Consider the following 16,450-nt stretch of genomic DNA (forward strand, 5'->3'; position numbering starts at 1 on the left):
CAGGGAGACGGAGGCCTGGGTGCCAGCGTGCAGGGACAGCAGGCGGTGGGCGCTGCAGGTGGAGTGTGCAGGGAGACGGAGGCCTGGGTGCCAGCATGCAGGGACAGCAGGTGGTGGGCACCACAGGTGGAGTGTGCAGGGAGACAGAGCTGAGGGCATGAAGGAAATGGGTGGGAAGGGCTGGCCACGTCAGGGTCAGTGGCTTGTGCCCAGCCCTCTGAGGGGGCTGAGTAGGGGAGCGAAAGATGGAGCCACCCACCAATTCTTGCATCCCCCAGGCATCATCGCAGAGTCAAACTGGAAGAGGACGATGGTTTGGTGAAGGTCATGTGACTACCTGCTAACAAAGCCTGCTGGAAATCTCATCTTGGGCTCTTTCCAGACGTGGCACACTAGTACCATTCCGTTCCTCACCATGGCATCGGTGCCCTCTTATCCACACCATCTGGACCCTGTCTGCTCTGAGCATCTACAGGAATCCTCACCAGTGCTAAGTTGTCCCCACCTCCCTCTGGATCCAGTTCCTCTCCTGCCACCTGAGGTCCCCACCAACACTGTAATGGTCCTCTCAGCTGCTCAATTCACTATAGCCCTGGAAGACTGCTAAACTCAAGGGCTTTGATGACAAGCACTAAGGTAATAGCGTATATATCCCTATCTCCGCCCAGACCCATCCCCCGGACAGCACACGATTTAATCAAGCCACCAGGTTGATACACTGGCAAGAGCCACACGTGGCAGGAGCACTGTGGAAAAACCATTAGTGAGACTACACTGACCTAAAGGCGCAGGTCCACCCAGACACAGACACCTGCTGAGTCAACAGCCTCACCAGGGACAAAATGAATGAATGTGGTTTTCCCAACAGGTGTGTGAGCAATCCTTTGATAGCATCTGGTCATGGGGAGAGAAACTGGTGTTACAGAAGTCTGTGTGTAAGGAGGACGACCCCAGTCATAGAGAATTTAAGGGCAACAACCAGACTTGGAGAGTTGGAGGAACAAGTTAAGGCTTGATCCCACAGAGAATCAAGGGTACAAGGAACCTAAACGGGCACTCAGGGAACAGGAAGACTGAGTTGCCAGAACTGTGGTGTAAGACATCAGCCAAGTCAGCTATCCCAAACCAGGGGCAACGTGGGCCAGGGCTGCAACAGCTTGAATTAGCAGAATGGGTATGAAGTTACCATCAGGTGAAGATGCTATTTCAAAAAATGTTGTTCTCTTTGTCTGGTCCATTTTACTTTCACTTAGACAGAAAAAATAAGATTTAGTGATCTACTGCATAACATGCTGACTGCATTTAATAATCATATATTGCAAGTTTCAAAATTACTAAAAGAATAGATGTTAAACCTTCTCATCCCCCAAAATAAATTAACAGGTGAAGCTCTGGAGATGTTAATAAGCTTGATTTAATCTTCTACTAAGCATACATATGTGTACAGACATACACACATATACATGTACATACATATATACATATGCACATTTACACACATAGTACTCCACAAATACACGTAAATACTATTTTTCAATTAAAAAGAAAATGACATGAAGGCTATGTTAACCAGTTTGATGAAAATATTTCAAATTGTATATGAAAACACCACACTGTACCCCATGATTGCATTAATGTACACAGCTATCATTTAATTAAAAAAAACATAAAAAAATAAAAAAAAAATAAAAAGACATAAATTTTTAAAGACTTTATTCCAAGTTATAGGTCATCTCTTTACAATTTAGGGCCAAGATATTTACAGAACTAATCAAGTCACATAAAAGAAATACAAAAAATAAAATAATTTAACAGCTTACCTGGTCCCAGGGAGAGACAGTGTCCCCAAAGCACATGAACAAGTAGGCCATGGCGACCAGGCAGATCCATATCACCAGAGAGAAGAGGCGTAGCAGCTTCTTGAACACGGACTCAATGCAGACCAGGATAAATATCGCAAAGAAAATCGCCAGGGCCGTTGGAACTGTTATTAAAAACGCCACGTGGTCTTCAACGTCCTGAAGAAGAGGAAAAGAAACATATTGAAAAGTTAACAATTCAGAGACACAGAGACAGCAATGACTTATGATCTTAAAATACGATCACCATTAGTCAATGCCAAAATATTGGATTTAAAAATGATTGTAGAAGTAGAACAGTTTGAACTTTTAAAAATTCAAGGTGCATATCAAATAAACATTTTTTCTAAAGAGAAAACCTAATATTGGGTATTTAAAGTAGGAAAAACAGCTAGCCTATCAAATTTACAATTTCCTTGATAAATGGAGAAACAGATTTTATTCAGAAGTGAATACGAGAAAAGCAAGTGAAAGAGGAAAAGATCAGGGAACCTCCAGCTTCCCTGCCTGGCCCAGAGGACCACACACAGCCCGGCCTTGGAAATCAAGTCTTCTACATGGATTGGAAATGTTCTGCTTCTGTTTTTTTTTTAAATTTAATTATTTCAGTCTTTAAAGTGATGGGCTTTTATTTTAATGCATGGTAATTAATATTTTAAGAAGATTATAGGTTAATAGACAAGGGTCAAGAGGGCTGGACACGGAAGGGGACAGAGCAAGAAGTACTCAGAAGAGTGAGGCGTGTTTGCTACCTCTCAGGACTCCCACAGCGAAAAGAAAATGGGCGTTTATTATTGGCCTCTTACTAATGCATTTTTTAAAATTTATTTTGGCACAAAAATACTCATTTTATATTTATCTCTTTCTAGCCACAAAAGAAAAGCACACTATTTCAACTCTGTATAATTGTATCACCATATAATAGATACACAGCTCCTTTTACTGCACAAGCACAGATTTAGACTTTAGTGTCTACAAACACGATGCTGGAATCTCATATGTGCAGCTTCTACTTCAGGACGAAACACAGCTTGAGGTCTTTAATCCTCACCCAAGTGTGCGCAGTACTGACACATCCATAGGCATTTCAATAAACAGCCACCTGCCTGGGAGCACAAAAGCTTCCACTGGGGGTTTAGAATATTAAAGGTAACAGTAAAATCTAGGACTTACAAAGTGGGCATCTTTTAAACCCTAAACCCTGGGGTCCCTGGGTGGGTGGGCACAGGGTTCATTCCACCCAATCAGCACCTCTCACTTCCCCCTGGAGGTGGAGCCACCCAAATGCCAGGAATTGAACCACAGGGAGCAGGCGGGCCAAAACCTGCTCCAAGTCCGGACTACCAAAGAGGGGAAAGAACCGGAATCCAGGCCTCCCTCAATGGGCTTCATTTCCCTTTCTCTGTCACAGTTATACCAAGGGTGCCAAAAAAAAAAGGTATGCACATTTTATAAAAGGAAAAGATAACTGTATTAAAGTTGTAATCTTCAAGTCACTTTGACTTCTACAATTATAACAGATGCTCAGTGCAGCTTATATTCTTTTGTGATCAGTATGTATTGAGAACTACACTTTTAGCAATTTTAATACAGGTTTTTTTTCCTTTCGTAAAATGTGTATACTATTTTTGGCATCCCCTGTATGTGTGCAAGAGTAGTAACTGCTGACAGCCCATTTTTGTGCTAACAGACTTATATACGAACGTCTTTAATTCTTACCACAACCTGTGGGCTGGGGCCAGGGATACTGGCGTTAGCACCAAAGTATAGCTGGGAAAAACGAGGCCCAGAGAAGGGCTGCCAAGGACGGACAGGCTGGAGAGCTCACCAGGCCTCAGCCTGGGGACGCCTGCGGGGTTTGTGGCCACGCACCAGACAGCCAGCTGAAGCCAGTGGAGCCACTGGCTGTGGCTTCGGAACATGTATTTCCAGAACTGGCACAAAATAAGAGAATCAAATGAGATGTTCTTCTTCTCTCCCTCCATTGCCATTTGTATCCTTGATTAAGTGCCCACATTATTACTGCTACCCTCAGACACAGTTTGAGTTTACAATTATTGCAACAGGGAATTAGGTCCCCACCAGGCTGCATTCACTCCTTGGCCCTGGGTCACCACAAAGAAATGTGCACATGGGAAGCAGTGGCCTCTTGTCATCAGAGGCCGCTGGACTCAAGGTTACGATGGCCCCACACATGAAGCCATGAAAACTGATTTGATTTCACCCTCCTGAAAGAAACTTAAGTGAGTTGAGGGCAGAAAGCTAACCAGTAAATAACCAACCCGGAAAGCCGTTTTCCTGGTATGAATTTTCCTCTTTTCATTATACCAGCAGGGAAGGAGCTCCTATTTCTCCCGGAATACTGAAAACATGCATGGCCCTAAACTGAAAAGCAGTAAGCAAAGAAGCAAAAGCAACTGCGATATTGTCTTTCCGGGAGGCCAAGGACAAACGGAGTGACCTACAGCAGCTTTTCCTGAGCTTCTCTTTGAAAAGACCTGTCTGCAAACAAGGGAAAGGACTCAACGTCTCATCTCATCTCAGAGGCTGCAGGATTTAAGACTCAGTATTGCTTTTTGCTGTAGATACTGGAAATCTCTCTACTCTGTCTCTCTCATGAGATCACCGAGAAGTGACTTTTCAGGACTGCAGGGTGACTTCTCTCTTACCCAACGTAAACACAGTCTCTGGGTCCCACAATCCTCTTAGGAGCCCACAAAAAAAGTTTTAAATTTCTTTTAAAATGAGAACAAGAACAACAAAACCCAGTTTTAGGGTCCAATATCACGCACGTCTTTATGACGATGCACTTGCAGGCTATGATTCTGACCACAGGGAGGGACCTCTGACGTCATAAGGACATCCTGGGCGGCTACCAGGTAGGTTCTGTACATCAGAGGAGGACGCTCAGCTTCCAGCAGGACCCCCAGCTGCAGGGGGTGAGCCAGAGCCCCAGAGGGTCAGCAGCTCACCAGAGTCAGCTGCTGCTCACGAGGCTGGTGGCCCCAAGCTTTATAAACCTCAGGCCCACTGCAAAACAGGGATGCTTCAAGAAGGAGAACAGACATCAGTTTCTTCTGCGTCTGCCTTCTGAACTCTAATTCTGGAGGAGTTTTAATACAGGCTTCTCCACAAAATAGAACCTTTTAAGAGTGTCAAGGAAAACACAGACGAGCATTCATTTGAGAATGTGGCTCCTCCGATCAGTGTTTCCATCACGCGTTTTCTCAAGGCTAAGGAAGCAGATGCCCTCAGATCTGCAGTCACCAGGCTCCCCCTCCCACCCCCAGACGGTTCCCGGCAGACGCCAGGAAGGCACCCTCAAGGCTGTGTTCTTCTGATATGAGTCAAGTTTTCAAACTTCAGAGTATAAAACAAACAAGAAGCAAACTAATTCATTAAAAACATCGTCAATCTAAATGAACTATTTTTAGGTATCCCAACCCTTCCCTATAGTGTCAACTAAATGAAATGTATAATTGTGCTTTTACTATCACTAAAATGTACTATAGTACCTTTCAAAATGCCTTTTTAATTAAAAAAATTACCATATAATACATAGTAAATGAAATGTACTGAAATGCCTTAAAATAAAAAGGAGATTTTTCCCTGGTTCCATCCACTGCGATGATAATGGTTTCCACCTATCTCCAAACACCCAGCCTTTCATTTCCGTGTGTTTCGACGGCCTCTAATTGAGGGGCCCGTCAGATACCCTCCGCTTTGACTTAATATGTGACAACCATGTTGTTTCTTAAGCACTTTCCAGCCGGCAGCAGCTTGTCTGTATATTCCTTCCTTTCCACATTCACTTTTTTGTTGTTGTTTCTGTTCGGATTATTTTTCATTTAGAGGTTAAAGGACAGTGTAACATAAATTACTGCTTTCCTATTTTTGCGAAAGATATTTCGGTGAAGTCCCCGGAAGGCAGACAGAAGACAGCAAGCCTTTACTACCCTTCCTGTTGTGTAACTCAGAGTGAGGAGCTGAGTGCCCTAAGCTGTGTCTTCACACGTACAGTGACACAGACTTAGGGTGCCACAAGCACACCACAAATGACAGTGATCACCGCGAAAAACAAAGCCAGGCTTTTGTGGTGATACACATTTGACTAGCGGTGTCTGTGTGAACATAGATATATTCCCACAGATGTAGAATAAAAAATGTTTATTCTTATCTGCATGTGCAGTCACACTCTCCTTCATTATCAGGTATGACAAGAATAAATAGGCAATTACAATAATTTTAAACATCTGTAAACTCAATAAAATAGTCTCAAAGTGGGTAAAGCAAAACTTTACACAGAGGGAAAAGTTACTCCCCCAGAAACAGATTATGTCTACCCCTCTATCTTGCTATTGATAAGGCCAAACAAATATAACAACAATAAAAACAAACAAAAAAGATGTAAAAGATTCAAACATCATAACCAGTAAGCCTGGCCTAACTGACAAAGGCAGAATTCCACATCCATCCATCAGCCAGAACGAGATGCTTCTCAAGTCCACGTGGAACATTTATAAAAATTACGTTCCTTGAGAAGGATTTCAAAGAAGAGGTATCACAGGAACCCACAGTCTTTGATCACAGCATAATTGAAGTTAGGATTTCAGAACAAAAACGTAAAAGTTGCCACATGTTTGTAAGATAAAAATATAATTCTCAAAAACTTTTCGTCGACAAAGAAACATAATGGGAATTTTAAAAGAACACTGTCCACAGTACATATCCACATTGTTGGTGTGCTGTAACCAACAGTTGTGATGGAGGGGATATTACAATTTTAAAAGTTGAGCTGAGTTGTTCAGGCATTAATTTTGTTTTGCTGATTATCACAGTTCCCAGAATCTCTTTCTTACTATGGTCCATGGCTAGAGTTAAAAAAACAAACAAACCAAAAAACAAAACAAAACAAAAAACAGGAATTTGTGCAAGATTTGGAAGGCAACAGTGAAGCAAGTCATCCAAAGTTTTCACAACCAGATGAGACAGGCAGTCTCAGGGCACTGGGCCGGCTTCTGCCCGTCCTCATACTCATCCTCATTGCCTCTTCTCCCAGCTTCTGGCCACGGGTGACCAGAGGCCCAGCGGGCACTGAGTGGCTGCTTTATAGAAGCCACAGATGCCCACAGCCTTTCCACTGAGCTTCCCATTTTAGCCACCCTTTGGGTGACCAGCCACATTCATCTTCACGGATATCCCTGAAAGATCTAACTTTTCCCCCTAAACCAGTGCTTTGTGAAGACTTCTTAACAACTCTACAGATAATTATTCTCCTTTTGAGAAAGAGTTGCTGGCTTTTCACCAGACCTTAGAAGGGCCTAAACAGTAGCCATGGGCCACAGAGTCACCATGCAATCCAGCAACAGTGATGGCGTCACTGCTGGAGAAAACTGGATGGATGCAGGTGTCTCAGACTCAAAGTCCAGCTAAGAGCACGTTGTCAGTAGATCCGATCAATCAGATGAACTGACATGAGAAAAAGAAGACGGGGTGGGGGGTGGAAAAAGAGAGAGAGAGAGAGAGGACTGAAGCTGAGAAGGCAGAGAAATAAGGCAGACTTTTCAAGAAGCATGTCTTGAAGAGAATTTGACTACGGCCACAACACTGTGAGAAGATTGAAATCAAACAACCAAGAAGCTGAATACTAGGTCTGACAATTAAGTTTGCAAACTCATCCTAGAAAAAGGGCCACACTGCTGACTATCTCTATGGTCCCCGTTGATGTCCTCCCCTTGGGAAGCTATGTACTAGCACCAGTGCCCAGTCCACCCTTCAAAGCTATTTGGAACCCTTTTCCTGGAATGGCCATCAGACTTGTCCTTGGACTATCCCTGATGTCAGAAATGTCATCAAAATGTCTTCCTTTCAATATTTACTTTATCTTTAGATGAAGAAAAAAGTCACTGGAGACCAGATCAGGTGAGCAGGAAAGGTGTTCCCAGACAGTTATTTGTTTATTGGTTAAAAACTCCCTCATCGACAGTGCCGTGTGAGCTGGTGCTTTGTTGTGATACAAGCCATGGATTTTTGGTGAAAATTCAGGTAGTTTTTGTCCAACTTTTGCATGCAGACTTTTTAGCAAGTCCAAATAGTAAATTTGGTTAACTGTTTATCCACTTGATAGAAATTTATAATGCATGATTATAATGCATGATCTCTCTAACATCAAAAAAGGTTAGCAACATCATTTTGAGTAATGATTTGGACTGACAGAACTTTCTTGGCAGTGAAGAACTGGCTGACTTCCATTGTGCACGCTGACACTTTGTTTCACGGCCGTGTTGGTGCGCCCAGGTTTCATCACCAGGGATAACACAGCCCGGACATTGTCCTGTCTTTCTAAAAGGTCTTGGTAAACTTCAACCGTTCTTTGCTTATGAGCTCCCCTGGGACCAGTTTTGCACACACCTTCTTCATGCCAAGATTTTCAGTTGAGATTTCCTGTTTCTCTGTTGAGGTTTACTGAGTCTGCTAAGCTTCTTGCAGTCAGCCAAAAATTTTGACAAATGACTCAAGAAATTTTTGCAATATTTTTATCAGCTCTGTTTGTTACTGGCCATCCTGACCTCTCTTCCTCAGTGACACCTTCTCTCCCTTCAGAAAATCGTTTAATCCATTTGCACACTGCCATTTTCTTCATGGCATTATCCCCATAAACTTGGACTAACATGTCCCTGATTTTGTTTCCACTTTTGCCAAGCTTAACAAGAAATTTAATGTTTATTTGTTGCTCTAATTCAAGCTCTGACATTCTCTCCATGGCACACAAAAACATGCAACAATAATGAACGCCACTCAGTAAGACACCACCACACACTGACATGAACACAGCTGTGAGATGCTGATAAACCAAGGTTATGAACCTCACAGAGTTGTTTGTACAGTGCTGCCAACACAAGGGCATGGTGGCAAATTCGTGAATTGTCAGACCTCATAAATTCTGAAGGATCTGTGTTTCCAAAAAAAGAACTAAGCTGAACCATGGCTGTTCTAGGTGTGAAAAAGAAAAATCTTTGCATTCTCTATCTATGTATGGCAGGAAAAGAGCAGAGAAACTGGCAGGGAATAGCCCCAGTACACAATTCAGACGTGGTCAAGAAGATGGTAAACAAAAATCGACCTCAGGGCTCGGCGCCTGTGGCTCAAGTGGCTAAGGCGCCAGCCACGTACACCTAAGGTGGCAGGTTTGAATCCAGCCCAACCCGCCAAACAACCATAATGGCTGCAACCAAAAAATAGCTGGGCGTTGTGGTGAGTGCCTGTGGTCCCAGCTACTTGGGAGGCGGAGGCAGGAGACTCGCTTGAGCCCAGGAGTTGGAGGTTGCTGTGAGTAGTAAATCCATAGCACTCTACCCAGGGGGACAGCTTGAGGCTCTGTCTCAAAAAAAAAAAAAAAAAAAAATCGACCTCAGGGAGTGAAAATACAGAGCCCACAGAAAAAGACAGACAAGAAGACTATTTCCTGAACAATCTAAGGAAGAAGTTATCCCCAGCCTCGGGGGGGACACTCAAGCTGCTTGTCCAGGTAGATTTAGAATCGCTATGAACCAGGGACAATGAGTATCATTCCTTTTTTGGGATAATGGGAGGACTTACTATGGTTACCCTTTATATCAACAGGGTGGCAGTGGATGGTTAATAACAAGATATTTTAGTCCACTGGTCTCCAGACCAAGAGAAGACACACCAGGCTTGCTGTGGAAATGACGGCTCACTCTTGCCTTTGAACTACAGAATCCCCTTCACTCAGTGACTTTCAGGTCATCTCTAGTGAGAAAGCGAAATGTAGATTTCCTTAAGGAGGGAATGAACTATATATTGGGTGACGGGGAAGGTAGACTGTGGTTGTAATTAGAACTTTTAAACACTCTAGTTCACCTCTTTGTTATGGTTTTGTCTGCAAAACTGGCCTCAATCATTTCCTTCCCTGAGTCCGTGTCCTGTGTACTTCTCTCTCACACTGACTCTGGCCCTCTTTGGCCTTTCTAACAGTGGGGGAATAATACAAGCTGAGACTTGAAAACACTTGGGCAGGGCTTGAGTAGGGCTTACCATCTTCCTTGCTGCTCTTTGGAAGCCCCTGAACTCCACACACAGGTGCTCAGGATAACTTGTTCCATGAGAGAAGATATGTAGCCCAAGGACCCATCAACCTACCCACAGTCACAGCTGACAGCCTGCAGACTGTCACGGCAAGTACATGAGGCCATCTTCGTGATCTGGTTAACAACTCACCTGTCAGCTGACCACACAAACCTGAGAAAGGCCAGCAGAAAGCAGAAGTCAACTGGGAAACCAGCTCAGAAGAATCAAGAGCTGACCCATGGAACTATGAGCTAAGTAAGAGCAGTTGCCTCAACCTGCTAAGCTAATTGACGCATGCTCCTTCCCGGCATCCAGATGTTTGGTGTGGCCATATAAGCTACCATAGCAGATTGCATTTTCCACACATGGCCCACCCTATATCTCATCCCACAGGCAGCTGACATTCCTCTCATCACGTGAGGTTCTGTGTCCCAGCTGAGCCTGGTCTTTGTGATATCTCAGCCAACAGAGCCCTGGTGGGATCAGTTTTCCCTGACTTCAGAGACAGGGTCATAAAAACGCCCTGCATTCCCACCTTGTTCTTTAGAATGCTCGTTCCTGGAACCCAGCTCTCATATGAGAAGCCAAGGAATGGTGGGGAGGCCATCAGTAGGTGTCCTAGTCAACAGCCCCGCCCACCAGTGAGATGAGCAGCTAGGAAACAGTCCAAGGGAACGGGCCCTACCTCTGAGCCCCCCAACCCCACAAGCCTGCCCAGACTGCAGATTCTGGATGACAATAAATGATGATACTCTTTTTGGTCACTAACTTTTGAGGGTTTTTAGGCAGCACATGGTAACCAGAACACTTACTCTGGACAATGAAAAATAAAGGGATGTGTCATTTCCACGTGAAAGATGTTTTGTTTTTGTTTTTTCTGAGACAAGAGTGTTACTATGTGGCCCTCAGAGGAGTGCCTTGGCGGCACAGCTCACAGCAACCTCAAACTCTTGGGCTTAAGCTATTCTCTTGCCTCAGCCTCCCAAGGAGCTGGGACTATAGGTGCCCACCACACTATCCAGCTATTTTGTTGTTGTTGTTGTTGTCATTATTGTTTAGCTGGCTGGGGATAGGTTCAAACCTACCAGCCTCAGTGATGGGGCCGCCCCAGGTGAAAGTTGTCAACTGTCAGCAGTAGAACACTGTAGCATTCTTTTCTTCTGTGGCGTAGTAACAGAGATAGAAAGAATGTCCCAGGATGCACCTGCCTTAATTCTGCATCCCTGAGTGACTACCACGAGAGAATCGTTCTACTGACATGCATTTGCTGTCCAGCATAAACAAAATACAAACCTTTGTTGTGTTAAGCCACTAAGATTTTCCATAGCATAACATAGTATGTTCTGACTGAAATAACCGGAGATACTAAAGATAAGCACAAAAATAAATAAGTACGAGAAGATAAAGAGGAAGGATGGTTCTTGAAAAAGTAAAAATAACACAGACATCTGATGCAATTAATTAAGGAAAAAAGAGGCATGTAAAGATAATATTCTAAATTAAAACCACAAATAGAGCATATGTAAAACATCAAAAAGAGAACAGTATTATCAATTGCATGCTGTTAGATGTGGGTAATTTAGATAAAATGCAAAAATTCCTGGAAAAATATCTTATTAAAACTGACCAAATAAATAAAATTAGAAATACAAAATAATCCTTTTGCTATCAAAGATACTATAGTCTGGTTTTAAAAATCTCTTTACAAAGACATCAACAAGCTCGTGCGGCTTTCTAGGAAAATTCCATCAACTCCTTCCAACGTGGTGAATTTTTTTCAGAAAATCAAAAAAGAAGTCATATTTTATGATTTACTTTATAAGACTAGCCAAAGTTTAATTTTAAAAAATGACAGTTTAATAAAGGAATATTTCCATTTGCCAAGGAATATATTTACAGGGCGGCACCTGCGGCTCAAAGGAGTAGGGTGCCGACCCCATATGCTGGAGGTAGCGGGTTCAAACCCAGCCCAAAACTGCAAAAAAAAAAAAAAAAAGGAAAAAAAGAATGTATTTGCAAAAATCCTAAACAAAATGTTAGCACATCACATCCAATCTTTTATAAAAGGTTATCACAAAAATCAAGTTTATCTCAGGAATAGATCGCTTAATATCATATAATCTATAATTACTATTCAGTATATTGATGTATTTTTAAACACTCAGAAAAACACACGATCATCTCAATTTTGTGAAATTCAATACCCAATCATAGGTGAACTTTATCATAAATTAGAATGAAAACTCATATGATATCTACAAAAAAAACCTACAACAAACATCATCTTAAAATATAAAAAGTATAAATGAATTCCCTTTAAAATTAGGGGGAAAAAGGTAAAAATATTAATTTCCTTTAAAATTAGAAAAAAAAATGGTTCCCATAATCACCACTTCAAAAGTCATATTAATGTTCCTAAGCAGCTTAATAAAACAAGAAAAAGAAATTTAGACTGTGGCAGTGAAACAGGAAAAATAAAACTCTGATTATCTGTGGATCTACTGTCTGCTGGGATACATGAAAAGCTCCTCAGTCCAGTGACAAGTAACAGAATGTAATAGCAAGTTCCCTGGATATATTAATAAGATAAATATCCCAAATTCAATTACATTACTTTATACAAGGAACAAAAAGGATCATAATAGAAATTATACTTTGAAAAATGCCATTTCTGATGAAGACAGATGAATGGCTAAAAAAATCTGAAAAATGCTCATTGCCCTGATTATCAGAGAAAAACAAATCAAGACCACCCTGAGATATCACCTAACTCCAGTGAGGATGGGCCACATCACAGTCTCAAAGCTGCAGATGATGGTGTGGATGTGGAGAGAAAGGAACACTTTTACACTGCTGGTAGGACTTCAAACTGATACAACCTTTTTGGAAGGAAGTGTGGAGAATCCTCAAAGAACTCAAATTAGACTTCCCGTTTGATCCTGCAATCCCATTACCAGGCATCTACCCAGAAGAAAAAAAAATCATTTTATCATAAGGACATTTGCACTAGACTGTTCATCATAGCTCAATTTACAGTCACTAAAATGTGGAAACAACCAGGATTAGCGAAACAAGAAACAGGAAAGAAGCTGTGGTATAGGTGGAACACCACAGAATACTATTCAGCCACTGAAAAAGAGGGAGACTTTGCATCTTTTGTATTAACCTGGATAAAACTGAAACACATTCTCCTTAGTAAAATATCACAAGAATGGAGAAGCAAGAATCCAATGTACTCAATTCTAATACGAAGCCAGTAGGTGATTTAATACCCACATAAGAGAAAAACTCCAATCAATGCAGGTAGGGGGTGAGGGAGCAAGTGAATGGGGAAAGGAGAGGAGAGAGAGGGATGAGGGGTTACAGTGTACGGTGCACCTCTCGGGGGAGGGAAACAGTAAGAGGGACTTTACCTAACAGATGCTAACAGTGTAACCTAATTCTTTGTACCCTCAATGAACCCGAAACCAACAACAAAGAGAAAGAAAGAAAAATGCCACTAACAGTAAGCAACAATCTACAAAATACACTGTTAGACTGAGGAGTGAGAAAAGCATAAAGGAAACACAACCTTATGAAGTATGCAGATGAACGGAGAGAAACGCCCGTGCTCGGAACAGAAAATGTAATGGCATAAAACCTCAATTCTCAGCAATGAATCAACAGCTTCAACACGACCCTAAACAAAATTCCCAATGGGGCTTTCACATGAGATTGATGTAAGTTAATTATAAAGTTGACATGGAGGAACAAAAGGTCAAGAATAATTAAGGTACTTTCAAAGGAGCCAAGTAAGAAAACGTTACTTGCCCTGCTCAATATAAATATTCATTATTAAACTGGACAAATTATTCATATACTGTGTGTGCACAGTATTGTAGGAATAAAAACAAAACAAGAACTTAAACAATCAGCCATTCATACATACATTCTGAAACTCGACAGATGTGAGATAACAGTAACTGAAATGATCAGTGACAACTGATTCTCCACCTGGAAAATGGATTTCAGCTTCTTCCTCACACCACACATATGTACTCTGTGTGTGAGAGAGATAAAATGAACAAAAAGAAAATCAAGAGAATATTAAAAAACAATTACAATATGAAGTTTACATCAGAGAGTAGACAGGGAAATGGGATGGATGGGATATACAGATAGAAATGCATTATTAATAGAAAGAAGTGAGCCAGATATAGATCAAAGAGGATCATGATCAAGAAACAAAGATTAATCAGGTGATTGATCTCACTTTGTCCACCTAAACCCCAATGGTAACCAACATGGATGTTGTGTGTTTGAACTCACGGCATGTCAGTGATGGGAAAGGCACAGACATCAAGTTCACCACATGTCTGAGCTATGCTAACACTTCTTCATCCCCTGCCTGATTTACAGTTATCTGATCTTGTCATTGAATTTCTAACATCTATTGCTTTTATTGGTTCTATTAATGAACTAGCCTAAAATTCTATTTTCTTTGTAAAGTACAGAGATCACCAGTAGCTTGATCTTTTTTTGGTTGTGTAAAATGACTTTCACTTATTTTTTGCTTTAGAAATAAAATCTCATGGCAATAAATACTGGCAAAGGGACAGTTGAAAATAAAGTTCATCATATGAAATACATGGGCTGAGTCCATAAATACAGCTTATCTCCTGGTATTTACCATTCATGTTTCTTTTTTTTAATTTCAGAATATTAGAGGATATACATTTTATTTACAAACTTTGTTTTTATACAGAGTCAAACTTACACAAGTAAGGGCTCCCTTCTCCCAGACAGTGTGCCCCACCAAAGAGCTGTGAATTTATTCATACCCTCCTCTGCCCTCCCCGAGCTTGATTTTCACTGAGATTTCCTTCCATATCTGCATTTAATGGTGATCTGTTAGTTCCAGTCTGATATTGAGTACATGTGTTTGTTTCTCTATTCTTCCAAGAGCGGGTTCCAGTTCCCTCTATGCTGTCCAAAAAGATTCTAGATCGCCATTTTTTAAGGCTGAGTAGTTCTCCATAATATGCATATATCACATTTCATTAATCCAGTCACGCATTGGTGAGCACTTGGTTGTTTCCACATCTTTGTGATTGTGACTTGTGCTGCTATAAGCCTTGAAATGCAAGCATTCTTTTTATAAAAGGACCTTTCTTCCTTTGGGAATATACCCACAGTGGGACTGCTGGGTCAAACGGCAGGTCTACTTTAAGTTCTCTGAAGTATCTCTACACAGTTTTCCCTAGAGGCTGCACTAACTTGCCATCCCACAAGTGTATACAAGTTCCTTGCTCTCCTTATCAACACCAGCAAAAATAAATGGGACCTGGCCAAATTAAAAAGCTCTACACAGCCAAGGACACAATCAAAAGAGCAAAAAGACAAAACAGACAACCCACAGAATGGGAGACAATATCCGCCCGTCATACATCTGAGAAGGGACTGATAGCAGACAACCTACAAAGAGCTCAAACAAAACAGGAAGAAATAACCAAACACCTCCATTAAAAACTGGGCAAACACAAACAGAAACTTTTCAAATGAAGGTATATTGATGGCCAAGAAACTCATGAAAAAGTTCAGCATCTCTAATCATTAGGGAAATGTAAGTCAAAACCAGAGCAAGGTATCACCAGACTCCAGCAAGAATGGCTTGCATTTAAAAGCCCCAAAACAGTAGTAGCTTGAAATTTTATTTTGCCATTTATTCTCTATTTAGCTTTTAAAAAATAACAGAGGACACTAACCCCCCACACACACACACACGCATACACGCACAAACTCACAAACAACTCACATTAATTCAGCCTTGGGAGTGAGAACACGGGAATAAAAAAGAGCATCTTTGAGTTCTAGCTTTTCCTAGCTGTGCATCTCAAGACCATCTCAGGGATAGTAAAAGACATGGGTGTAACCAGTAGAACGTCCAACTCCAAGACCCCCTAGTAAGGGCTCCAGGTACACTAGTGCTGATGGGCTGTCTTCTCTACCAGGGACTGTCTTTGGGAAGATGACCTAGAGAGACATGATTCACTCACAGGTTTCTCCTAGAAAGTGACAACAATCTTGAGAAATCTTCAGAATGTCAATATTCTAAAGAGAAATTACTGCACTTTCTATGTTCCAAATGTAATCAATTGTTCATTCCATATATGTTGTCTTGATTTTGAAAATTTTTATTTCGAGCACCAAGGTTCTCAGAAGTTCAAGTCTGAGGTACAATTTGCTTTATGCATCTCTACAAGCCATGACCAGATCTGGATATTCATTCTTTCCTGGCACAGTCATTCTAGAACTCTGGAAGAGTCAGAAAACTAGTTGGCAAAGCTGCTCTTAATGTTTTTTTTTTGGGGGGGGGGTTTAAGACAAGATTTTACTCTGTTGCCCTGGGTAGAGCGTCATGGCATTATCATAGCTCACAGCAACCTCAAACTTACTATGCTTAAGCTATTATCTTGCTTCAGCCTCTCCAGTAGCTGAAACTATGGGTGTGTCCCACTATGCCC

The 16,450-nt window shown here is 41.6% G+C and overlaps 1 protein-coding gene across 1 annotated transcript in view; it reads right to left on the reverse strand.

Annotated features, from left to right (window-relative positions):
* Positions 1-16,450, reverse strand: part of ADCY2 (adenylate cyclase 2) — a 398,303-nt gene that overhangs the window by 369,336 nt on the left and 12,517 nt on the right. Inside the window, 1 exon segment of the mRNA XM_003789554.2 lies at positions 1,821-2,018. Within this exon segment, the coding sequence (XP_003789602.2) occupies positions 1,821-2,018 (198 nt within the window).

The sequence above is a fragment of the Otolemur garnettii genome, unplaced genomic scaffold (assembly GCF_000181295.1).
Source record: "Otolemur garnettii isolate 467f Iridium unplaced genomic scaffold, OtoGar3 scaffold00033, whole genome shotgun sequence".
NCBI lineage: Eukaryota > Metazoa > Chordata > Mammalia > Primates > Galagidae > Otolemur > Otolemur garnettii.